General features: G+C 40.9%; 1 protein-coding gene across 3 annotated transcripts in view; it reads right to left on the reverse strand.

The window, feature by feature from the left end:
* Positions 1-26,663, reverse strand: part of WNK1 (WNK lysine deficient protein kinase 1) — a 137,927-nt gene extending 111,264 nt beyond the window's left edge. The window contains exon 1 of one of the 3 annotated variants that reach the window (XM_054718764.1): positions 24,907-26,663. In XM_054718764.1, coding sequence (XP_054574739.1) covers positions 24,907-25,668 — 762 coding nt within the window. In that variant the 5' untranslated portion in view covers positions 25,669-26,663. The remainder of the gene's footprint in view (positions 1-24,906) is intronic. The other 2 variants (XM_008153340.3, XM_008153341.3) reach the window with 2 other exon arrangements.
* Between the last annotated feature and the right edge of the window lie 1,244 nt (positions 26,664-27,907).

Below are 27,907 nucleotides of genomic sequence, written 5' to 3' on the forward strand. Positions count from 1 at the left end.
ACTGAAGGGTCCCAGGTTCGATTCGAGTCAAGGGCATATACCTTGGTTGCGGGCACATCCCCAGTAGGGTGTGTGCAGGAGGCAGCTGATCGATGTTTCTTTCTCATAGATGTTTCTAACTCTCTATCCCTCTCCCTTCCTCTCTGTAAAAAATCAATAAAATATATTTTAAAAAAATTTTTTAAAAATTACTCTGGTGGCAGTATAGGAAATGACAGATTTATAAGTATGATTGGATGGGGTTGTGCAGAGTACATGCACAAGGGTAACAGATGCTGAAACGTTTTGATTATCAAAACATCAACATGAAATGATGGCCTAAATTAAGACATTAGAGAGAAAGGAGAGAATACAAAAGAGACATTTCTGGGGAAAGATAGGTAGGATTTAATGAAATGGAAAGAGACAGAGTTGAGTTATAACCACACAGTTTCTATCTCAGGGAAATGGAAGGCAAAAATGATACAATTAACCTGAACACTAAATAGAGAAAGCAAGACTAATACAGGTAGTAGAATTGAGGACAGAAACTAAATTCTATGATTAGTTGGGTGTATCATTTACCACACCATACTATACTGGTTAAAGGTTATGCTTTATTTAAAAGCAAAACATTCTGTGGTTTTTCTTTTATTCTTTAACTAGAGGCCTGGTGCAGGAAATTTGTGCATGGGTAGGGTCCCTAGGCGTGGCCAGCGATCAGGGCCGATCGGGGCCTTCCAGCTGCCGACCGGGGCCTGCTTCCCCAGCTGCCAGCCGGGGCCTTCCTTTGTTCCGCACGGACCCCTGCTGGTCAGTGCACGTCATAGTGAGCATTCGAACTCCCGGTCAATCGAACTCCAGAGGGGACAATTTGCATATTAGTCTTTTATTATATAGGATGTTACTATATAACACAGTACACTGTCATGCTTCTCACTTAACTAGAATGGAAAACCACTGAGGTTTTGTGCTACAGCTTTTTCTAGATTTATGAATCTTATAATAAATCAGCAGTTCTGTTCGGTACCATCAATAAAAAGGTAGTCTTTCGCAAAATTATGGGCTGCCTATAAATCTTACCTACTAACCTCCCAATCTATTTCTATTGTGGTTTCACTACCCTTTCTTTCACTCCTGATTTCACCAACAAAGATGTAATGTAAACTCAGTATTCTCTTTCATTATATGTCTTAATTGAAGAGAACATGTGGTCTTCATCTTGGAGCATTCTACTAATAAACAGTCCCACAGAAAGTGTTATAAACAAAGGTTAAAGTCTAAACAATTATTAACATTATTGGCACCAAACAGATGTACAGCATTTAATGTTAGTCTCATCCATTTTACAATATGTTACTCTTCTGAACTGTGTGGGTATCGGCTTTTGCTGGCTATTCTAGAAACAATCATTTCCCATACTAGTATTATAGGTCTTCTTCACTTGGAAGTCAAACAAATGACCCACAATTCATTGGTATGTAAGTTGACCTCATGTCAGTGAGGTATAACTATAAACTATATTTTACTAAAAACTTGGATAATGCTTAATTTCCATGTAGTATTGTACAAAACTTTTGTTTTTAATTTCAAGAGGCTGATGGATAAGGACAATGGATCCTGAAACAGTATGACCATCTAAAATGGTTTATGTGTTCACCTGGCTATAGGTGTCCAATTGGCTATAGAACCCACTTACTCAAACACTAATCTAGATGTTACTGTAAAGTTATTTTGTAGATGTGGTTAACACCTGCTATCAGTTGATTTTAAGTAATTAGGAGACTATCCTCAATAATTGGGTGGGTCTTGCCAATCATTTGAAAGGCAGTAAGAGCAAAACTGAGCTTTCTGAGAAGGAAATTCTGTCTCAAGACTGCAGTATAAGGTCCTGCAAGAGATTCCCAATGTGATGGCCAGCCCTGCCATGTGGATTTCAGACTTGCCAGCCCCAACAATCATATAAGCTTATTCTTTGAAATGAAATAAAACCATAATATGTAATATTGTGATTTATAATAAGAAATACGTATTTGGCACAGAGCTCCTAAAACCCTGGAATTTCCTAAGTGGTACAAACAATATAAAAAGTGTCTTTTGTTATGTTTATTATGATGTGACTTTTGGAAAGCATCTTAGTAACCTAAGAATGGTGACTGATTGCTAGGGGAACCACCCATGTGATTAAAATATTGGAACTTTCAGTAACCACCCCCCAACCTCCTAGGGAGTAGTGTATGTGTGTGTTGGGGGGAGGGGGGCGCAGAGGGGCTGGAGATTGAGTTCAATCACCAATGGCCAATGATTTAACCAAGTAGCTACCTAATAAAAGAGTAACATGTTAATTGACCGTACCTTCGCGATGCCCACCAGCCAATCAGGAGTGAGTATGCAAATTAACTCAACAAAGATGGTGGGTTTATTTGCATACACAGGCGCCAAGCGGCCAGGGGCGGGACGCTTCCACCTCAGCCGCTCTGGGCCTCTGAGCAGCGTGGGAAGGTGGAAAGGTGGCTCCGGGCCAGAGCGGAAAGGTGGCTCTAGCCAGAGTGAAGGAGGTGCCAGCAGCCAGGGGAAGGAAGGCCCATTCTTGCATGAATCTTCATGCATCCGGCCTCTAGTCTATATATATAAAAGCCTAAGCAACTGAATGACCGAACAACCAGTCGCTACGACGTGCACTGACCACCAGGGGGCAGACGCTCAATGCAGGAGCTGCCCCCTGGTGGTCAGTGTGCTCCCACAGCCAACCTCCTGTGGCCCCTCCCCACTGGCCGGCCAACCTCCCGGCCCCGATTGACCCCGCCTGCAGGCCAGGCTGAGGAACCCCACCCATGCATGAATTCGTGCACCAGATCTCTAGTGTCTATATAATGAAGCCTCCATAAAACCCCCAAAGGACCAGGTTTGGAGAGTTTCCAAGTGGGAATCATGTGGAGATGTGGAGCGAGTGGCATACTGGAGAGGGTATGGAAGCTCCATGCCCCTTCCTCATACCTTGCCCTATGCATCTCTGCCATCTAGCTATTCCTGAGTTATATATTCTTTTAATAAACGAATAACATAGTAAATGTTTTTGCTGAGTTCTGTGAACTGCTCTGGCAAATTAATCAAATCCCAGGAGGGGATAGTTAAAAACTCTAATCTATAAAGCCAGCCAAAGCACATAGATAATAATCTGGACTTGCAATTGGCATCTGAAATAGGAGAGGAAGCAGTTTTGTGGGACTGAACCTTAATCCTATGAAAATGGTGTCAGAATTGAGTTAAGTTAGTGGGCACTAGGTGGGGATATCTCCTACTAGTTTTTTTCTCTGGAGAATCTTGACTGATACACTATCCCTCATACCCAAATTGCACATACACACATAAGCATGTAAAAAGGAATTCAGATAACCATGACATCATCACACCATCCAAGATGTTAACTTTTTTTTGTTTGAACCTGTCCAGAGATTAAGAGGATAGAAGGATAAAAAAAGAATACACAAAGGTAAAAATGAAAGAAATAAAAGCAGAAAACTCAGCTGAACAGAAGACAGACTTGACTTTGTACTACAGAACAGACTATGCACATTACAGAATAATGAAAATAAAATTGTAAAATGGATAAAGATGAATTCATTTAAATAATACAATAGCAAATACAGATTAAGAACCAGGCAACCCCTAAGAACTATGCTACCTAATGCAGTTTCAAGCTTTTGCTAATAAGTGACAGCTAATAATGGTAACATTTATTGAGTCCTTACTATGTGTCAGTGCTTTGTATATATACTAGAGGCCCAATGCACGAAAATTCATGCAAGAGTAGGCCTTTCTTCCCCCAGCTGCCAGCACTGGCTTCCCTCTGATACCTGGGACCCAGGCTGCTTCCCTCCTCCAGCCACCCGCAGGCACCCGGGACCTGGGCTGCTTCCCTCCTCCAGCCGCCCGCAGGCACCCGGGACCTGGGCTGGCTTCCCTCCCGCCCTGGCTTTGTCAGGAAGGACGTCCAGAAGATGCCTGGTCTAATTAGCATATTATTATAGAAGATAAACTTAACATTCTTGTTATTATTCTCTCTTTAAGGATGGAGAAATAGACACATAAGAGAGTCAGCATCAAAAAGTAGCAAACAGCCGAAACCAGTTTAGCTCAGTGGATAGAGCGTCAGCCTGTGGACTGAAGGGTCCCGGGTTCGATTCCAATCAAGGGCATGTACCTTGGTTGTGGGCACATCCCCAGTGGGGGGTGTGCAGGAGGCAGCTGATCAATGTTTCCCTCTCATTGATGTTTCTAACTTTCTATCCCTCTCCCTTCCTCTCTGTAAAAAAATCAATAAAATATATATTTTTAAAAAAGTAGCAAACAAAGCCAAGATCCATGCACAACCTATCTTAATCTTGAATCTGTACTCTTTTCATTATACAATACCACGTAAGAAATAAGAGAAATAGTATTTATTTTCTAAAACAACCTAGTTCTAAAATGTTCAATTTCAAAATAAATTTTAGAGTAATTACTTGAATAACTAAAAATATTTAACATACAGACCACTAGGGATAAAAAATGCATCAAAGAAAATAAGGCTAAAGAAAGGAAAGGAAGAAATAACCATTTAGAAAGCAGGAAGAAGACCAACTCCATACTCATCAATCTTACCTTATAATAGACAAATATGCAAATTGACCGCACCTTCACTATGCCCAAGCCACGCCCACCAACCAAGCCACGCCCATCAACCACGCCCACCAGGAAACCGTTGCAGGGAAGCGCCTGCGATCGGGTCGCAGGGACGCTGGGGTGCGGGCGGAGCCCAAGGCCCGGAAAGCCGCCCGGGGCTTTCCGGGCCTTGGGCGCCAGCCGGGTGCCTGCTCCCATCGCAGGAGCGAGCCGACCTGGGGGGTCGGCTCCCTCCTGAGATCGGGTAGCAGGGACGCTGGGTGCAGCCAGCCCAAGGCCACCGCCCAGGGCCAAGCCGGGACCCTGAAAGAAGGTAGAAGGCGGTGGCCACAGCCAAGGCCTGGGTCCCCGGTGCCAGCAGAAAACTGGTGCAGGCAGCCAGGTGTATGAAGGTCTATTGCACGAATCTTCGTGCAAACGGGCTACTAGTATCACTATAAATGTGAATAGGTTAAGTCCTCTATTAAAAGAGACCTTTGAAACAGGCTTCCTCTACCCCCTTTTAAATCTAGCTATGTTGTTTATAAGAAACATCTAAATTAAAATGATACAGGAAGGAAGAAGATGTAGAAATAAATGAGATAAATGGTAGTAAAAAAATGACTATATAAAAAGGGAAATTTAAGTTAAAAAAATTTGATACAATGCATATTTTATGTTGATGAAAGGTATAATTACTCAAGTATAGTAAGTCCTCAACACAGTACATAGGATATGTGACTTTAAGTGAAACAACATATAACAAAACCAATTTTACGATAAGCTAATAGATAAAAACAAGAGTTAAGTTCCTATGACATCTCATCAACATTATTTACAAAATGACACTGAACAGATCAACATTATTCGAGGACCTGCTATAAAATAGACTCTTCTGGAGCACCCACCTCATGTGAACATGGAGAATGTGCAACTGGGCCCAGCCCCACTTGACACCTACTACATAAAGCCAGCCACCTGTGAAGAATGGGACACTAGCAGAACTAATACATAGACTAATACATAGAAACAAATACAGAGAGGCAGACAAAATGAAAAGACAAAGAAACATGTCCCAAAGTAATCAGGTCAAAACTCTAGAAAAAAAACCCAAACTAAATGAAATGGAAGAAAGCTATCTACCAGATACAGAGTTCAAAACACTGGTTATAAGGATGCTCAATGAACTTAGGGGAAGAATAGAGAACTTCAGCAAAAGAGATAGAAAACAGAAAAGGGGACATAGAAACCATAAAAAAAGAACCAATCAGAAATGAAAAATAACTAAAATGACGAATACACTAGAAGGAATCACTAACAGAGGAAATAAAGCAGAGGATTGAATCAGTGATTTAGAAAACAAGGTAGCAGAAAACATCCAATCAGAACACCAAAAAGAAAAAAAGAATCAAGAAAATGAGAATAGTTTAAGGAACCTCTGGAACAACACCAAGCTTACCAACATTTGCATCAGAGGGATACCAGGGGAAGTGAGAGAGCAAAGGATCAATAACTTATTTGAAGAAATAATGACTAGAAACTTCCCTAATCTGGAGAAGGAAACAGACACAAAAGTCCAGGTAGTGCAGAATCTCAAACAAGATGAACCCAAAGAGGCCCACACCAAGACACATCATAATTAAAATACCAAAGGTTAAACACAAAGAGAGAATCTTAAAAGCAGCAAGAGAAAAGCAGTTAATTGCAAACAAGGGAACTCTCAGAGACTGCCAGCTGATTTCTCAACAGAAATTTTGCAGGCCAGAAGGGATTGGTGGGTAATATTCAGTGATAAAAAGCAAGAAACTACAACTAAGATTATTCTACCAAGCAAGACCACCATTTAGAAGCAAGAGATATAGAGCTTCCTAGACAAGAAAATACTGAAGCTCATCACCACCAAACCAGTATTGCAAGAAATGATTAAGAGATTTCTTTAAGAGCCCTCACCAGTTTTGCCCAGTGGCTAGAGCATCAGCCCTCAGACTCAAGGGTCCCGAGTTCAATTTTGGTCAAGGGCACGTATCTCAGTTGCAGGCTCAATCCTCAGCTCTGGCCTAGCACAAGCAGGAGGCAACCAATCTATGTCTCTCACATTGATGTCTCTGTCTCTCTCTCTCTCTCTCTCTCTCTCTCTCTCCCCCCGCCCCCTCCCTCCCCCACCCCCCCGCCACCACTCCCTTCCACTCTCTCTAAAAATCAATGGAAAAATATCCTTGGGTGAGGATTAACAACAACAAAAAAAAAGTAAATTAAAAAAAAAAATAAGGCTCCACGGCCTCATTAAAAAAAGAGATTTATTTAAGAGAAAAAAGGGAAAGGAACTATCATAAGTAAGAATAAAACGGCAATAACTACATATTACCAATAATTACTTTAAATGCAAATAGATTAATGCTCCAATCAAAAGACATAGGGTGGCTGAATGCATAAGAAAAGAGAATTTCACTTCAGAGTAGCAAAATATACATTCTTTTGATTGTTGTTGGTAGCCATTCTGGCAGGTGTAAGGTGATATGTTTCTTGACCATCTAATCTGTATGTCCTCTTTGGAGATATATATCAATTCCACCTGCATTTTTTTTAATGTGGTTACTAGAAAATTTAAACTACATATGTGGTACACATATTATTGGACAGTGCTGATTTAGGACATTTATTTTTTAATATACTTAATTTGTCATAGATAAAAATATTATGGTCTTAATTTGCATTTCTCTGATGATAGTGACATTAAGATAAAGTCTCAAACAATTGTATTTCCATCATGTTTTCCTCCGATTTTAATTAGATTTCTAAATTCTAATTAATTTCACAGATTTTGGAATCCCAAAGTGATATATTCAATGATACACAACTAAAAGCTCCATGAGGATCCCCAATTTTAGAAACACTATTCCACCAAATAGTTCCCTTGGTTTCCTCATCTAAAAAATAGAGATGACACATATTATATATGGGGTTACTGAGAGAATTTAATGAGATAATGTACTACAGAACAAGTAGGTGGCATTGTTATAAACTTGCTAGGTTAGTCAGCTATGTCACTGCTTTTATTATTTTCTTAAAGAATTCAGGATTCAAAGTCTTAACCAAATGATAATTAAGTCATGAACTTTTAGTGTCATTTTAAGCCAAAAAACTCAGAAGTTAATTTCCAACATCACGTCTATAATAATGACTTACAATTATATAAAACTAGAGGCCTGGTGCATGAAATTTGTGTGGGTGGCGGGGCGTGGGGAGTTCCCTCAGCCCAGCCTGTACCCTCTCCAATCCACGATCCCTCTCACAATCCTGGACCGCTGGCTCCTAATCGCTCACCTGCCTGCCTGCCTGCCTGGTTGCCCCTAACTGCCCCTCCACCCCCCACCGGCCTGACCGCCCCTAACTGCCCCCCTGCTGGCCAGGTCGCCCCCAACTGCCCCCTCCCTGCCGGCCTGGTCGTTCCTAACTGCCCCCCCCTCCCGGCTGGCCTGGTCAACCCTTAACTATCCCCCCTGCCGGCCTGGTCACTCACAACTGCCCCCCTCTGCCGGCCTGGTCGCCCCTAACTGCCCCCCCAGCCGGCCTGGTTTCCCCCAACTACACCCCCTGCCGGCCTAGTCACCCCTCACTAGCCCCCCCCCACACCAGCCTAATCGCCCCAACTTCCCCCCCTGCCGTCCTGGTCACCCCCATCTGCACCCCCACCCGCTGGCCTGGTTGCCCCCAACAGCCCCCCCACCGGCCTGGTCGCCCCACGCAGCCTGCTTGTTCAGTCGTTTGGTCATCCCTCACTAACCCCCCTACCGGAATGGTCACCCCACGCAGGCTGCTTGTTCAGTTGTTTGGTCGTCTCTCACTAACCCCCTGCCGGCCTGGTCATAGGCAGCCATCTTGTGAGTGTGTGAAGGTTAATTTGCATATTACCTCTTTATTATATAGGACTTTACATCATTTGAGTAAATGAGTGTACTGCATTTTTTTCTTTGTTATTTAAAACAATCCAGTCAAGTGCACAAGTTAACATTTTCAGATGATGAATAAGGCTCAGGATTTAGGTGAGTGGGATGTCCAAGGTCACACAAATATTAGTATTCCCAAACATTTTCACTTTAATTCTTAGATTTAAAAAGACACAAATCCCATAAGAAAGTCACGGAGTAGAAGAATAAAGAAATCTGACAGAACTATAAGATTGGCAAGTTTTTTACAAAATGTATCTTCGTGGTTAGAATGCAAAAGCAGAAAACTCATTTAAATTAACCACAAAATACCTTCTAAATTCTCAAATCCAAGAAAGGTGCTAAAGAATTTTAGTCCCACTGGTTTGATACAGCAAATGCCAGTATTGTATCTATTAATAAGGGACTAAATAATAAAAAGTAGAAATAAAACTAACAAATCACTAAATTATCTACATTGTAAACCAGCAACTATAGAATTTTACATGTGCCTAACAAACTATTATTTAAAATCACAATCATTTGTTCCCTTCCTAAGAATGAAAACTGTTCAGAGTTTGTGTTATGATTAACAATGGCAGGAGCTAAAATTCATATAGCCACTATATTTTCATTTTGTGGCAAATATTTAATCAACTTGCTGCTTGATTTAACAAGTTAAGTAAAAAAACTCTAAATGAAGTAGGGTTTTTTTCAGAGTAGACTGTAAATAGCCTTTTTAAATGAAATAGAACAGAAAACATGAGTTTTGTGAAACTTTTATCTTTTTATGTGTGCATGTACTAGGTATATTGTAAAATTTATATTAGATTAGAATGGGTCTTACTCAAAAATGTTTGAAAGTCACTGCAAAGTAGTCTATCTAGATCAAAACTACTATACATTTAGTAACTGGAGGAGTGTTAGGGGAAATCAGACTGAATCAAGGTAAAAAATCCTTATCAATTGTTCAAGAGAATACGCTGAAAGGATCCTTAATTCTACCACTCACTTTACTAGTAAGACAACATACTTACTCAAGGTCATTCTTCTGTAGTTAGCATTAGAACCAAGCCTCCCATCCTAATTTTCTTTGTACTAAATTGGGCTGCAGAAAGGCACTTTAAAAAACAACACCTATATCAGCATTTAAGTGCTAATTCTGAATTTTCTATTTTGGTCTCTAATAATTAAAAGAAATTGCAGTTTAACACAAGGAACCATTTCCTCAAGTACTACTCTACTAGATTAATGATCGTGCCAGGTCTCCCTTTAAAAGCTTTTTCCAGCTAGTTACTTGGTACTTAGCTTTTTATGGCACTTTTCTTTTCCCATTATGCTCAGCGGTGCATGCAAGGCACTAGCTTTAGGAATGCAACACATTGCTTTTGAAAATGCATGGCTGGGCCATAATACAACTGAAATTTTCCTAAATTTTTATATTTTGTCCAAATTTTTAAAGCAAAGTACTATAAAATCTAAAAGAGGCCATATTTTTGTAATCTGTGTGCCTCATTCAGTATTAGACATTATATATATTTTAGACATTATATATATTTTAAGGGACCTCATTTAAAAACAGTAAAAATTTGAAATCCTTCATTCCCATCTCTTGACAAGTAAATCTTCACCAACAACAGGAGTCAATAAGAAAAGAAGCATATAAGGACTGAAGTCTAGCATGTAAGAACTGAAGAGGTGATCTCTCTACAAAGAGCTAAAAAAAATTAAACACTGCGGGTGGGAGCAGATTATCACTGCTTCATAAATAAAGCAAATATTTATTTCTACATCCTGTCCTGATAGCTATAATAAAGTCATAACATTACTTGCAAAGAACCCAAAAAGGTACCTCAAATTATTTCTATAAACAATTTTAATTGTTTACCCTTAAACAGTTCTGTTAATGATTACTAACAAATTTCCAGATTTTAAAATTACTAAACATTAGAAATGGCAGATAGGAAGTTATTTCTTCTGACTTTTGAGATTAATGGAGACTAGTCAAATCAGTGTAGTCAATAGGAAGTTCAAACAATTGCAGAAAGAGGAAATAGAAGTTGACTGAGATAGTGTCTGTCACACTCAAGGAGGAGAAAATGTTTTAGTTATTCTTTATTTCTCAAATCTGCAGAATATAGTAGTAGAGACATTAAAAAATCCAAAATTTTTATTCCACAGTTCAGTCAATTCATGAGATTACATATGAATTTTTTTCTTAGAAGACTAAGGAAATTTACAGATAACTATATATGTGTTATGAGTATACTAGTATTTATAAGTTATATTCACAACAACATAACCTAGATTATTTTCCCAACTGGGAATTATAAATCGGAAAGCAACTACCACTCACATGCCAAATATGAGCTGCCAAAGTTCACTCACTAATTATTCTAAAATATAATGAAAATAAGTTGAATGTATTATTCAACTCTTAAGAAAGAGTGACAATATGATCATCACTGTTAAGAGAAATAGTCAGTGGCAGTTTTAAGGAAGAGAATGCTGTCCTTCTGAACTGAGGGTTATGGTGGGGAGGTGTGGGACTCAGACTTCATCCATTGTTTAAGTAATATAAAGTGAGTGTTTTTCTTTCTTAAAATCTTTCGTTTTTTCCCAAAGCTTGGTTATGTTAATCTTTTTAAAAAGTGGACATGTCCTGTCCCATATTATTTTATTAAGTCACTCATAATCTCAAGCCCTAATCACAAGTGTTAGCACAATGACTGTTTCCTTCCAATTTCCACAAATCGTTTTTTACATAAGGAATTTATTAGTTGTCCAAAACCCAGAATTACTGAGTATGAGTTTTCATTTTCACATTAAAATTATTCTCCATAGGCCTGAATATCTTACATCTTATTAATATTTTTGCTTACAATCAAAATGTATTTCCTTTGACAATTTCCACAATTCACTTTTTAATAACAAATTACTCACTCACTATGATAATCAATTAGTCACGATATGTTAACTTTTCTAGGTTTATGTTATATGTAATATCTAATGTTAAAAAATATCTTACCACTAGCACATCTACACAAATCTCAACATCTTTATAAGATTTCTTAAAAACTCAAGCATCAAATCTAAATATTAAATACCATAGCCCTCCTTCGGGTTTCTCACAGCTCATGTAAACAGCATAAACAAAATTTAACCCTAATGTGAAATCACTTAAATTGGAAGCTAATTCCAACTTAATTTAAATCACTAGGAAACCATGAGCCAGCTACTTATATATTTCTAGTTAGAGCACTAAATACGAAGTAAGGTTTAAAATCCTTCTAAAGCAACTAACAAGATATCCATTGCCAAAAGTTTTGAATTATGTTTCAGTCATAGTTACCTATGGCTACAACTCAAAATTAAGTACCACTCAAAGCTTACATTTAATAGTACAATTCTGCCATATCTGAACCAGACACAAAGACAGATGAAAAATACTGTCAGTTTTTGGAAGCTAAACAGTCTAAAGTTTCCTGAGTCTGTGGTAAATTATTTTTTTAAATAGCTATCGTGTAATATTAATATTCGTTTCATTGAACAACTAAACTACAGTAACTTTAATACTAAATATTTACCACTTATCATTTCAAAAGATGTACCATACTTATAGTAAGCACTGATTTCACTATTGCTATTCAAATCAAGTATTAATATTATACTTGAGAAATTACACAGCTGGATAATAGTTCTGTGATAGACCATATCTAGCTCAATATCAAAATTCTAGTAGACTACATTTGGCCCAAAGTAACACAAGCATCTAATTCCATGATAAAATCTTGTCTTTCATGCAGAAACAAATATAACTCTTCAGCTATTTAAAAACTGCAAATGAATTCACTGCTGGAAAATTCTGACCCACCCCTAACACGGTCATCGACAAGCAGGATGCAAACATGTTTGTCCAGAATCCCTGCGGTCGGTAGACATCTTTACTTTGGGCAGAGAAGCCTACTATTTCCCTACTGGAACTCCAGGAAAAAGAAGCCATCTCACCTTAAATTAAATATATTTATACATCGGGGAAAAAACAACAACACAAAAAGCTGCAAATGTAAGGCACAAATACTAACTGATTTTGTCCAATGAAAATAGTAACTAAAAGTAACACTGTATATCATGTGATGAATATAACTATGCACATAATGCTCAACACATCACAAAATAGTAGTAATAAAAGGGTTGTTTAATCCAATCCTTTATCCTCAACACTTCTGAATGAACACCTACTCTGAGTGATTTGGTCTTTGTCAACATTCTAGTCAACAATTATGACTCAAACACAAAATTACCGGTTAATTTTCTGCCTTTACTAGGCACAAGAAGTTGATCTGAAAAGGCTACATGTACTATATGATTCCAACTATATGACATTCAGGAAAAGGCAAGGCTATGGAGATGTAACAAAGATTAGTGGTAGCCAGGGGTCAGTCAGGGTGAGAGAACAATGAAGAGCAGTGAAAATGTTTTGTATATTATAATGATGGATATATGTAGTATATGTCTGTCCAAATCCACAGAATGTACAACACCAAGAGTGAACTTGAAGGAAAATTATAGACTTTTCATTATGATTTGTCAATATAGGTTCATCCTTGGCTTAAAAAAAAAAAGTACTGTTCTGGTGAGTAATGTTGATAATGGGGAAAGTTGAAGCTAGCATGTGGGGGAGTGGGTAGTGGGTACATAAGAAATCTCTGTACTTCCTTCTCAATTTTGTTATAAACTTAAAACTGCTCTAAAAGAATTGTCTTGCTCTTTTCCAGTTTTGCTGGTGCGAGTAACCATGAGTAGTAAAGTCTCCCTTGGCACCCTCAAGCATGTCAAACTCTACTTTTGTAGAAAAGTCCATTTTGACCATATTCTAGAAGTCCTATCTAATAAAGAGGGAATATGCAAATTGACCATCAGCCATCACAAAGATGGCAGCGCCCATAGCCACAAGATGGTGGCACCCAGTCCCCTCAGCCCCGCTGGAGTTCCCTGTCCTTTCAGCCCTGCAGTGGGGGGCGGCAGGCACCGGAGTCCCCCAGTCCTTTCAGGCCAGCCGGGGGGCGCCTGCTGCCGGAGTTGCCAGTTCTTTCACTGAAAATGGGTTGCCTCAAAAGTTGGTTAAGCTTCTTAGGACAAAAAGCATTCAAAATCTTCGAAAAGGGAATTCCAATATTTATTAAAGTTTGGACTAGACAATTCAAGGTTATTTCCACTACAACCTTCTATGATTTTGTGCTATTAACATTCTGAATTCACATAGTACCAGCTGTATTGTATGTAAGCAGATATTATTTAAAGGAATGGCCATTATTATTAAAACAACTCATAAAATCACACGGTTTGTATGTCAAGGACATTCTGTGTGATTTTCCTAATGGCTGGAGATAATGTCCCTAAACCGGCAGCCGGACATCCCCAGAGGGGTCCCAGATTGGAGAGGGCTGAGGGACACCCCCCCATGTATGAATTTCATGCACCGGGCCTCTAGTAGTATATTAATTCAGAAACCTTTGTTGCAATGGAATTACAAGAAATCTGGCTGTTTCCTCAAAGTGGCAAACAAGGATGGTAATTTCCGAGAGCTGCTCCACTTAATACAGCACCATACTGATATGCAAATGTAGCATGAATGCCAGATGAGAAAAGCAAACTGTTTAAAATTCAGCACATTGCTCCCAGTGCTTGAGTATTCCGTAAGGATACAGAGGGAATGGGGGGAGGAAACATCTGTAATAATTTCTACAATAAAGATAAATTTAAAAAATAAATTACCTACTCTTACTACCTCTACTTCTTAACCTTCTTCAGCTATTCTTTAAATCCACCACAAATTTTCCACTCTTTTGAAACTATAAGGTCACCAAATATTTGGATCAAATGTAACATAATGTTAATCTTTGTCAATTCTACATGTACGTGAGTTTGTGATAACATGCTTTGTACATATTTTCCAAAAAAGGGAAGGCTATTTTTTCTTTATTACTAACTAGAGGCCCAGTGCCCAAATTCGTTCACCAGTGGGGTCCCTCGACCTGGCCTGTGGCATTGGGCCAAAACCAGCTCTCCAACATCCCCGAGGGGTCCCAAACTGCAAGCAAGCGCAGGCCAGGCCGAGGGACCCCACTGGTGCACGATCAGGGCCAGGGAGGGACGCAGGAGGTTGGCCAGCCAGAGCAGGACCGCAGGAAGGCTCCAAGGCGTGTCCGGCCTGTCTCACTTAGTCCTGATCAGCCGGACCCCAGCAGCAAGCTAACCTACTGATCGGAGCGTCTACTCCCTGGTGATCAGTGCACACCATAGCGAGCGGTTGAGCATCCTTAGCATATCATTAGCATATTACACTTTGATTGGTTGAACAGCCGACTGAACAACCAGACACTTAGCATATTAGGCTTTTATTATGTAGGATAGAGTATAGATGTTTTAAATTGTAACTTAAGTTATAAAATAGTAGTACTGTATATTCTTTATGGTGTGTGAATTATATCTCAATAAAGCTATTTAAAACACATACAACTCACCCTGGCCAGGTGGTTCAGTTGGTTAGAACGTTGTCCCTTACAACAAAAGGTTACATGTTCGATTTCAGGTGTGGGTACATACCTAGATTGCGGGTTTGATCCCTGGCCAGGGTGAGTATGGTATGCAACTGTGCCGTCTAATATGGTAACCACATGTGGCTTTTGAACACTTGAAATGTGGCTAGTACAACTAAAGGACTGAGTTTTAAAATTATATATATTTTTAAAATTGTATTTCATTTTAATTAATTTAAATTTAAATAGTCACATGAGTTACTTATAGGTTCTACTAGAGGCCCAGTGCGTGCAAAATCGTGTGCGAGTAGCTCACTTCCGCTTGCCTCAGCTGGCCGCCCCGCCCATCGCTGCTCGTAGCTCGCTGCCCTGCCCTCCACCACTTGTAGCTCTCCACTGCTAGTAGCTCTCCGCCACAAGTAACTTGCGCCCCACCTGCCGCAAGAGCCGTTGGCCTTTTATGATATAGATTTTTGTATTTCTTCCTTGCTCAAACTAATTGAGAAATATAGGATATTACCAGTGATTTACATTTACTTATGCACTTCTTCCTTAATCTCTCTTACTTAAATAATCCTAAATTTTACTGTTAATGACTTAATAACCAAATGCAATATACAATTTCAATAGCCTAATCTCTATACTCCTTATCCTACTCCTTCAAAAATTCATTCTCAACAATTACTGCTAAGCAAATTGGACTTCTCTGCTCTATTCTTTTCTTGAAATTTTATTCCCTTGATATTACTACTCTTCTAGTGTTCTATTTACTAGTAGTCAAACCCCTGGGCTCTTTTTTCCTTTGCCCACCTATTAGTTATTCCTAATTTGCCATAGGAACCATTATCCTCCAGTATCGTCCTCTATTTCTTTCTCTCACTATACATATATCTCCTCTCTCTAGATGATTTAATTTACTTTCATTATTTCAGCTATGACTAATATAGACATTTGGGAATCATCATCCTCTATCTTACCTCAGACCTATTCTTTGATGTTCAGTAATATAACCAACAATTGAACTTCTTCCTGGAGATTTCACAAGTACCTCAAACTCAACATGTCAAAAAAACTAAAACCGCTCTTCTTTCTCATTCCCTCCTTCAATTGACAGCATCATCATCTAGCCCCACCCTCTTACCCATTCTTCATTTTCCTCCAAATTGAATTAATCACTAAACCCTGCATACTTTATCTCCTAAATATGTAAAGATGCCATTCCTCTATTACTTCCCTTTTTCAGGCCCTAGATATCTCATATTCATACCCTAACTAAACTCCACACCTCTGTACTCTTTAAATTTATTCTCCACAATTATTAATATGCAAATCTAACCAATTTACTTCTTTGTTTAGAATTCTTTAGCTACTCTTTACTACCTATAGCTGAGTATTTGTGTGGAAGGGGTGAATGCAGAGTTAAAGAGCATCTATTTTTATAAAAGCCTAAGCAACCATTCGACGATTCGCTATAATGCACACTGACCACCAGAGGGCAGACACTCAACGCAGGAGCTGCCCCCAGGTGGTCAGTGTGCTCCCACAGTGGGAGCACCACTCAGCTCACCAATGGGTGCCAAACAACGGGCTCATGGCTGGTGAGCGCAGCTGCAGCAGTGCAAGCCTCTCCCGTGGACACTCCCCCTGTTCACCCCTCCCCATCCAGACCGGGACTGGGATCAGAACCGGCACTGGCATAGGGAGAGTGGGAGCGGCAGGGCACCTGGCCCAGGCTCCTCCCCACCGCCTGCTGCTTTGCGCACTACTGCATCCCCCGGGGGATGTCGGACTGCTGGTTTCAGCCCAATCCCAGGGACCTGCGGGGATCGGGCCAAAACCGGCAGATCGACATCCCCCAAGTGGTCCCGGATTGCGAGAGGGCGCAGGCCAGGCTGAGGGATCCTACTGGTGCACGAATCAGTGCACCAGGCCTCTAGTATAAATGAGAATGCCTGGAACTCTTCAGCATGTAAAAGAGGTAATCTGTTGCATTTCCAAATTTACCTTAATCCACAATGACCTACCAGTCCAAGTAAGGAGAGTATCCAGAGAGATGAATATATCAGGTTATTAAGCTCAAAACTATTAGTTATCAAGATGATCTTGTCATTATCCTAAGCAATCAGTTTGCTTCTATATACTAATATAGAAAATGTGCACATTAATTATCATTTGATTCACTAATTAGTTTCATCTCCCACTGTTTGGTTTACATATGTTTGTGTTTGATTAACACAATACCATCTACTGCATACATACTGACCAAAAAAAAAATAAAATCATCTGTTTCTGAGACACTAAACCTTGGCTGCACAAAATACATCTACAGAAATAATTAGTGTGGTTTTTCTTAACTAAACTGAATATGATGATATAACAACTAGATTTCCAAACCGCTCATTATTAAATTACTCTGAAATTTCTTAAGAATTATTAAGCTTCTCCAAATGGCAGATGATGGCAGATGACACTGTTGCTCCAGGAGGCCCAGAGACCCCGGGCGCTTCTGTGGAGAATTCAGCAGCGGAATATGGGGCTGAGGTCTTTCACCAAGGTAGGCTGCCTCGTTAAGGACATGAAGATCAAGTCCCTGGAGCTCTATCTCTTCTCCCAGCCCAACAAGGAATCTGAGATCATTGACTTTTTCTGGGGGAAGGACACAGTTTTGGTTTGTTTAATATATTTTTATTGATTTCAGAAAGGAAGGGAGAGGGAGAGAGGGATAGAAACATCAATGATGAGAGAGATTCACTGATTGGCTGCCTCCTACATATCCCTCACTGGGGATGTAGCCCACAACCCTGGCATGTGCCCTGACCAGGAATCGCACATGGCCTCCTGGTGCATAGGTGGACACTCAACCACTGAGCCACTCTGACCGTGCTCAAGGACAGGTTTTGAAGATTATGTCATGCAAAAGCAGACCCAGGCTGGCTAGAGGACCCAGTTCAAGGCATTTGTAGCCATTGGAGACTACAAAGGACATGTTGATCTGAGCTTTAAGTGCTCTAAGGAAGTAGTCACTGCCATCCCTGGCCAAGCTCTTTGTCCCTGTGCATGAGGCTACCAGTACTTGGGGAACAAGATCCACAAGTGCCACATGATCCCTTGAAGATGACTGGCCACTGTGATTCTGAGCTGGTGGCCTCATCCCCGCTCCTAGGGACACTGACACTGTCTCTGCCCATGCCAAGGAAGCCAGTAATTGAGGATGTCTACACCTTGGCCAGGGGCTGCACTGCCGCACTGGGCAATTTTGCCAAGACTACCTTTGATGTCATCTCCAAAACCTACAGTTATCTCACCCCTAGCCTCTGGAAAGAGGTCATGTTCACCTAGTCTCCCTATCAGGAATTCACTGATCATCTTGTAAAGACCACACCAGAGTTGCTGTGCAGAGAACCCAGGCTCCAACTATGGTGCCACATAATTTTGTACAAGAAAAATAAAGTGAATTTACTTGTTAAAAAAAGAAAAGAAAAAGAACTCTTAAATTTCTGGGAAAACTGTATTTGCTCATGATAACAAACAGCTTATCTGAGGGTTCTTTTCTAAAAAAAACCATTAAACACATTCATTTAGCAGAACACATTTAACATGTTAATCTTCCCAGGCCAAGATTCAAGTCATAAGATCAAAAAAGTAAATTCTATATGAAACCCCATCTGAAAAATCTAAATATAAATTAAGGTGGAGATATTATACAATCAGTCAACCACAAAATCAAGCCAATTACTGACTTTTCCTCCCATGTACATTGTATCAATAACCAATTTTTTTAAAAAAACATACAAAACTAAGTTTGCCACCTGTCAAAGGTACAGGCATCTTCCAAATAAAAACAGTCCGAAGAAGAGCTTCTGGTAATTTCTCTTCAATCTGAAAAGCTATTTCCCTTTTGTCTTAAGATTTGATAAAAGTCCTAAAGTTGACAAAGTAAAATCTCCTAAAACCCAATTTTAATGAAGATGTTTTAAATATTCAATCAATTTGTAACATGTGACAACTTATTATGGCCTTCAAAATGGATTTTTTTAAAGCGCCATCATCCTTCTTTTATTGTATACAACACTTTACAGTTCTGAAAAGTACCTTCATACAGTATTTCAGTTGATCTTCAACAATACTGTTAAGTCGGTAAGACATATTACTAAGTCAGCATCACAGATTAAGTTCCTTACTCAGGGTTAGATAACTGGGTAACCTAGAATCCAAGTGTTCTTCCTTGGAGCTTTTTTCTATCATATAGTATTGCATTAGATCATACTGAACTCTTCCAGTACAAGACTAGAGAATCTGCTATGGACCAAAGAAAGGCAAGGAATATGGATAAAACAAACCCGAGTTCTATTACTATTTCTAACTTGATAACAGAAAAAATTTAATACTTATTAAAGTATATTGAGCACCTACATATATCTTCAAAGAGCTCAAAGACTACTGGAGTAAACAAAGAAGGTAAAGACTTCAAATCAATTTGAAGAATATAAGAATGATCCCAAAAGGAAAAAAGATTTTAGCTAATTCTGGAAACTAGTAATTCAAAAAGGCTGGCATTTGGGAAAGTGACAGGTTGTAAAATTAAAACATTAGGCAGAAAATAGGTAAAGCTAAAGAATCTGAAAGCACTGATGACACCATGTTCAACTCCAAACTTCCTCCTATAAGAATGGTAACAACCGTAAGAATTTTGCTACATGACTTTTCATGGATTTAAACAAATCAAACAAAATCTGCACAGATACCTCAAAAAGATAGCTTAAAAGAGATGCTGGGTCATCATATTTTATATATATATTTTTTTTCATTTAACTGTCACAACAACTCTATAAAATAGGCACTTATTACATTCTATTTACAGATAAGAAACGAGACTAATCAATTAGGTCTTAATTACTATGTTATACTGCAGAAAAATAGTGTCCTCTTCAAATCTAAATTCAGGTCGTGCTAAGTCTTACCTATTCCTGCAGACTAGATTGGACCTATGGTTAAGAAAATAACCTCAAATAAAATGTAAGATACTAAAAATAAACAAATGTAAGTTGTAACATGTGACAACTTATTATGTTCAAAAAGAAAACCCCTAATAACTGTAATTAGTATTAATAATCTCAGAAATTGCAATTTGAGCATAACCATTTCTGCTGCTTTTACAGCTTTATCTAAAACACTTAAAAGTTACTAAAAAACCCAAATAATAGGTTTAGGGTGATTTCTGAAAATGAGGACTCAGTTTTAATTGAATGCTTTCCTAGGGTTTAACTAGGATGATTTTCAAATCACCAGAATCTTGCATTAAAATCTGAATGTCAAGAAACAAACTAAGTCACCAGGCAACAAGATTCCCAATTTGTTTTACAAAAAAACAACTTCTTTCCAAGTTCTTATACTAAGAACAACTATGATACTAAAGGTCCAAAAAGAAAAGAAAAAAGGTAAATAAGAAAAAAGGAAAACATTTATAAACCCCTAAAACTAAGTAAGAACTAACTACATCATTAAAAATTAACCTAAATATAATTCTCAATTCCTGTACCACAAAGGTTACTTCCTACAGCAGTAAATCTACATCTATTTTAAATCAAATCTTATCTAACCAAAATTATCCTGTCTTTAATTCCATTCTGCCCTGTTTACAAAGGAGGACAGATTATTTCAAACAAGTCACCAATCATTCTACATAGCAGCTACCACTGAGTTATCTCAATTTTATCCATACTCAACAGGGGCTCTGAGAATTGAAAATAAACAAAGAAAAACTCGAAGACTATTCCCTGAAATCTAGTTGTGGGACTGCAAATTCTCATCCAAAAAAACAAGGAATGTAGCACAAATTTTAAAAGTAAAGGTAAAAGCCCTAGCTGGTTTGGTTCAGTAGATAGATCGAGTGCTGACCAGAGGACGAAGGGTACCAGGTTAGATTCCCGTCAAGGGCACATACCTTAGTTGCAGGCTCAATCCCTGGCTCTGATCGAGCATGTGCGAGAGGCAACCAATAGATGTGTCTCTCTCACATCAATGTTTTTTTCTCTCTGTCTCTCCCTCTCTCTAAAGAAAAAGTAAAGGTAAAAACAATCCTCAATATGCAAAAGGAAAGGTTCAGTTGGATCAGGTTTAAGAATTATCTTAAGAACAAAAGAAAAACAAATTATGGTTTCTTAATCAGAGAACCACATCCCATTTCTGAAGCATTGCTAAACTTTTTATAAAACACTAGAGGCCTGATGCACGAATTTGTGCACAGGTGGGGTCCCTCGGCCTGGCTGGCGATCGGGGCCCGCCAGCCAGCTGGTGGGGAGGGACCATGAGAGGTTGGCTGTGGGAGTGCACTGACCACCAGGGGGCAGCTCCTGCGTTGAGTGTCTGCCCTCTGGTGATCAGTGTGCATCATACTGACCGGGCATAATGGTCACTTAGGCTTTTATATAAACAGATTAATATCATATACTCACTATAAAACATGAGCCTTAACTTACTAAAAGCTAGAGAAAAGCAAACACTAAGTATATTGGACCTTAAACAAAATTTATGATTTAATCTCCCTTTCAAGTTGATCTGGAGACTATTACATCAATACATAACGTGAATGTATCAAGTGTACTCTATATTTAGAAACAACTTGGGGAGAAAAGTGCTTAAAGTAAATCATTTCTAAATCTATCAATAAGTTTTCTTAAAGCCAATCATACTATTTCTTAAAAACAAGGTCAGTTGATTCGAGCATCATCCATACACCAAAAGGCCAGTGTGGTTCAGTAGGCTGGAGTATTGCCTAGTATACACCAAAAGGTGGTGGTTTGATTCTGGGTGAGAGCACATGCCCCAACTGGAGTTGGAGGTTGGATCCACCTTTGGGGGTGTGGAGAAGACAACCAATGGATATTTCTTTCTATCTCACTCTCTCTCCCTCCCTCCCTTCCCCTTTCTAAAATCAATTTTTAAAAAAATAAAAAACCAACCACCACCAAAATAACACTTTCTTACCAAGGCAAATCATCTTTCAACTTAAGAGATCTCAGTTATCACTTAAGATCCTGTGCTATCAAAGCATTACCTATTATTATTAAAGAATTGATACTTGTTTCAATAGATACCTATGCTTACTGTTACTCTAAAAATAAGCTTGATGGAAACAAGTTTGATTTATATACCATACTTACACATTTTCCATCCCAAAAAGCCTATTCCTCCTTTTGAAGTGATAAAATCAATACCCATATCAGAAGACAGAAATCTGACGACTTCCACACCAAAACAGAATTGCTTCATTTGAAATTTACTAATTAGCCATATACTAAACTACAAAATGCTTTAACATTTCCCAAATTACTAGGTTCTAACCAGTTTAATTTGTGTTCTTCACCAACCTAACCAAGTCATTGTTACCTGCTCTATGATTTTAGGTTCTTTATCAAATAAGTGGGCAGAAAAACCTAACATTTCTTCTGGTTTTAATACACTAAGATTTTTAATTCAACAACTGAACAAAATATTTCTCCTGCCTTCCTACAGAAAAATACGTATACTAGAAGTATACATTTAGTGAAAAGAGCTTTCCTTTCTTCCCAATACTTTAGTAATCCCTTGGCTTGTTCTTTAATTAGGATCCAAAAATAAAAACTCAAAACACTAATCTACTGAATAGGTTACTAGGCAAATGTCCTAGACAAAAAAACAAAAACACTGCCCACATAAAGGATCTTGGGGCCAGAATAATCACATTTCTAAGAAACAAAATGAAAAATTATAGAAGCAGGGTCAAATGGCATTTGGAAGTTTCTAAACCAGAGTACAACTCAATGAACTAGAGGTTCTGCAGCCAAATCCTGATAAGAATTCTTTAGTTTGATCATGTCCATGCCTAAACAGAGAACAAAAATCCAAAGTCATGAGTTCTAAGAAAAACTGAGATGCTTGGACATAATTCTTATTGTGATATTAGATAAATTGAGTGTTTTCCACTGTACCATTAGTTTCAAGATAATAAACTATTAGAAAATCCCAGGCGATAAAGAAAAACACACATATAGAAGTTAAATAATTGAAACTACCTAAGTCAATCCATAAAGTGCTCAACATTTATTGGGTCCAGTCTTAAAAGGGTAATGTAACCAATTAATGAAAAAAAAATGTTTAAAACCACCTATTCGAGCATGAAACTATAACAAAAGAATAAAATCCAGGATCAGTAGCACTAGGCACCCTGGATACAAAAAAGAAATACGTGTCTGTAAGCTTAATTTTTGCTGTAAACCAAAAGAAATCAGACCTAAGGTTTTGTTTTGGTTTTTTTTAACTGATTTCAGAGAGGAAAGGAGAGGGAGAGAGGGCTAGAAACATCAATGATGAGAGAAAATCACTGATGGGCTGCCTCTTGCATGCCCCCTACTGGGGATCTAGCCTGCAACCCCGCATGTCCCCTGGTTCATACGTGGAAGCTCAACCACTGCCCACACAGTAGAGCCAGGCAGACCTAAGTTTTTGAATAAGACTGACCAATAAGAATAAAATTATAGTTTGACAAGTTTTTTTTTTTAAGATCTGTCACCTTTCCAACTCTAAACCACTACAAAACTGAGTAGTTATTTCACAATGCCTAGAAGTTCTATATCATTAACTGTAAAACCTACAATATTATGTTCTAAAGAACTTGTCAGCTTTTAAATTTATTTTCTTACACATGTTAAGTTGATTTTCCCTTCACATTTGATATGGCCTTGGTCATTTGGAAGGTGACATTCAAAGAACTATGTATTATTAACTAGATAAAACAAAATTCCTAGATCATTCAGTTACTTTCATATCCTATTTCAGCTTGGTCCTTTTTCTTGGCAAAAAAAAGAATATGGATAATGGCATTCTTCATGAAAAAACAACAACAAAAAACCCTGCCTTTTCCATTCAGTGTTAACACTGCTTCTTCCAATAACCTATGTTCACTTCCTGATGAGGAAATCAAGCTCATACAGGTCAAACAACAAGTAACCCAAAAACAGGTATTTAAACCTAGAATATACTTGTCAACCAGAATGACACACCATTATTTACACCATGAAAACCTCCCAGAGAGATTAAAAAGGAAGCATTGTAACTCCTCTAAACTTTTGGGCAAGTTTGGCTTAAAAATATTTTATAACAAAATTAAAACAATGATTTTGCATGGGCTCATACTATTCATTGTATAGTTTATGGGCTAAAGACATATTAGTTTTAATTAACAAGGTAAGATCACTGCTAGCTAGCATAAGGCATAAGCATCATTAGGTGGTACAACATCGAATACTTATTGTACCTTACTAGTCCCAAGGCATTTGGCCAGAGAAGAAAGTCTTTTTTATAGTGGTTATTATTAAATGCCTGTGTAACCGCCAACAAAGATATAGCCAAAGGAAGGTCATTCATGAACAAGGTCGTTCTTATTAAAAAAGAACAGTCTGATCTCAGTAACACACCAGCAAGTCATCACTGCAGAGCCTTTGATGAGTCTGAAATGTACAAGTCAAGAAGTCCGTACTTTCCTAACTCAAAAACGTCCCCCACTAATTCCAAGTTTCCTGCCAGACACTATACTATAATAACAAACAGGCAATAAGTTTGTACCGAAGATTTTCACCATTCCTTCCCTAGTAGCATATCTCACTGGCTATCAATAATGCCCCAAAATCTAGTTTCAATCTCTTTCAAAAGGTGGCCTCCCCCCAGTCAGAGCGAACAGTTCAAGAATGAGAAGTAAAGAGTGAACTCGATAAACTGGCTTAACCGAGCACATTTGGGATCCAAACCACCGTATAATAAAGTAGGCGGGGCTATACCTGCAGTTCACACCAGGCGACCTCCACGGTGGTTTCAGTGTCCAGTCCTTTGTAGACCGTCTTAAAGGAGCCTCTGCCAATTTCTATATCAAACTTGAGAAAGCGGCCATCGTTGGACATTCCCACGGCCTTGGTCTCCAGCTCTTCGATATCATCCTGTTGCTGGCTCCGTTCCTCTTGCGATTCCTTGGCGCTGCTGCCGCCGCTGCCGCTTCTCGCTGACGGAGGCTCCTCTTTGCTCCCCACATGGTCGGGCTGGGGAATTTGGTGGTCTTTGCTGACAGTGCTGGGGGCAGTCGTGGTTGCAGGGCCCGGGGCAGCGGATTCCCTCGGGGCAGCAACAGCGGCGGGAGGCTGCTGGGCTACCTCGGCAGCGACCGTAGCGGTCAAGGTCTCCTCGCGATGGGGCTCCGGTGGAGTACTCTGCGGGACCGCTGCGGCGACGCTGGGCTGAGGGAGAGAAAGCGGGAGGCCGGGCAATTCCAACGCCGTCGCGTTGGAGTCGCAGATGACGCTGCGGCGGAAGAAGCGGTGCTCAGTGGTGGTGGTAGCCGCGGCCGCCCCACGGCTGTCCTTGTCCATAGTGTGGCGGCGACGCCGGTACTCCTCGGTCCTGCCAGCTCCAGCGTCTGTCCCCGCCGCGCCCAGTTTCTCCCCAACAGAGGAATCTGAGCTAGAGCCATTTTTGGGGGTAGGCGCGGGCGGCGAGAGGAACAGGGAGCTCGGAGTGCCGCTCTGCTTCTCCGCGGCGCCTCCGGACATGGTCGGTCCACTGGAGCGAGGCGAGCCGGGTCGAATTTGTGAATGAAGAGAGGGTGAGGGGGCCGAGCCGGAGGAGCGGTGCAGGTCGGCAGGTACCGCTACGACGGATCCTGCTCCCGACGGGTCAGGATCAAACCGGACCACTCCTCACTCAGAACTGACAAGTCACCCCGGAGGCGAGGCGGGACACCGGGCCCTGCTGCGACTGCTGCTTCGGCTCACAAGGCGGGCTCGTCGGCGGGCTATCGAGGAGCTGAGCCACAGGGGTTAGCGCCTCGCGATCCGCAGCCATCCTGCGGCAAGCAGCGGGCGGGAAGGCTGTAGCAGCAGAGACGCCGCAGTCATGAGGGGCAAGGCAAAGAGCCGGCACCGAGGAGAAGCGGATGCGGCGGCGACTCCAGCTCCCCGCCGCCGCCGCTGCGCGGACTGGGCGGGCTAGGCCCGGAGGGCGGCGGCAACGCGAGGCAGCGACCAGCACGGACTCCCGAGCGGTGGCAGCTCCAGGGCCAAAGAGAGTGGGAGGGGCCGAGGAGGGCGAGGGAGGGCCGGGCCCGGGGGCTCCCGGACAGTCAGTCGGTCGCCGCCTCACAAACGCGCCCCCAGCGAGGGGGACCAGTCTCACAAGGCGTCCATCGCCCGGACTGAAGGGTCGAAGCCTCGGTGCCTGAGAAGCGGGCCCCCCCTTCCCCGAGGCCTCCCCGCCCGCCCCGGGCCTGGCAAACCCCGTCTCCTCCCGGGCCGGTGCCGGGGGCTGACGGAGGGAGGGAACGGTGGGGAGGGGAGGGCCGCTCGCCGCGGGGCCCGAGCTCCGCCGCTTCTCTGGGCCAAGAGCAGAGGAGACCGAAAGGACTGGGTGAAGGGGGATAGGGAGAGAAAAGAGTAGTCACCCCAACAGGCACCTTCTGTCACCGAAGACTGGAGTGCAGAGTGGTCGAGTATGAAGAGGCGCGTCCAACAGAGAAACTCGCCGCGCTAAATGGCGCCGGGAGTCTGAAGGCTCCACACAGCCCGCTCGGACCCCGCCCCCCACCGCCCGGGGCAGCCCCACCCCCACTCCACCCCCACTCCACCCCCACCTCACTCTCAGGACTCTCGCGCAGGCGTTCCAGTACCGAGGCTCCTGGGACTTGTAGTTTGCTCGCTTAAGGAATGAAAAGGGTTGAGGCGGAAGGAGCCTACGACTCCCGTGATGCCTTGCGGCAGTTTTAATTTGGTGCCTCATGGGAATTGTAGTTTTCTTTTGGAAACCGCCCCTTCTGGAAGGCTGATGGGAGCGTCGCCGTGAGTCGCTAAACCCCATCCTTAAATCAGCGTAGGCTGGGAAAATCATTATTTGGGGGTTAATTGTGGAAGAAGGGAAGGAAGGAAAAAAAAAAAAAGAAAAGAAAGAAAAGGGAGGCAAGCGAGAGAAGAGATTCCCATCAATGTTCTACTGAAGCTAGAGAAAACTCTTAGGGTTGCCATGCAAAGAAAAATGATCTGTTGTTCATCTTTAATGGAGAAAGCTGCTGAAGTGTTGAGTGACTGTAGGGCTGTTGGGTGGAGGGGGAACGCAAAGCGGGAGAACCAGAGCCTAGGCTCAGCCAGAAGATCTAACGACTCCTTCCGCCGGTTAAAAGAAACTTTGTGGATTGCGCATGAGATTACTATTGATTAAATGGGTTGAGGAAGGAAACAGGGAGAATTATCTTCTATCCTCCTTGATTCCATAGCAATCAAGATGAGTTGTGGGCATTCTCAGCTCCGGCTCCAAGACATTCTGGTTCTCAAAGATGGGCTACCCTACTTTGGATCATAGTGAACTCTTTGCCAGAATAAAATAGATGGTGTGGGGAGGGAGGGGGGTGGAACTTGGCGTCTTGAGAGAGTTGAGTTGACTTCTATGTAGTTGGTTGAAACCTAATTTCCATCTTTCCTTTGGTGGCTTAGTAAAACAACATCCTCTCTAGGGGTGTATGAAAGTACACATGTAATGTATGGCTTTGGACATAGAGGAAATTTGGATCCACACACCGCAGTAATGGAAAGTATCCTTGGGCTCTCTGGCCCCCTTTGCTTCTCACAACTACTCGGGATTTTACAGGCGATGAGCACTAGGGGGCACCAGACAGAGTTGGAAGCCTGGGTGGGGAGCCAGATGGCAGTTTAAAATGTCTAAGCCCGACGGGTAAGAGCGGGAAGCACTGAAATGTATGCAAGGGCATCAGAGCGTCAACACACTCCTTTCTCTCCTCAGCGC

Source organism: Eptesicus fuscus, chromosome 7 (assembly GCF_027574615.1).
Source record: "Eptesicus fuscus isolate TK198812 chromosome 7, DD_ASM_mEF_20220401, whole genome shotgun sequence".
Taxonomy (NCBI): Eukaryota; Metazoa; Chordata; class Mammalia; order Chiroptera; family Vespertilionidae; genus Eptesicus; species Eptesicus fuscus.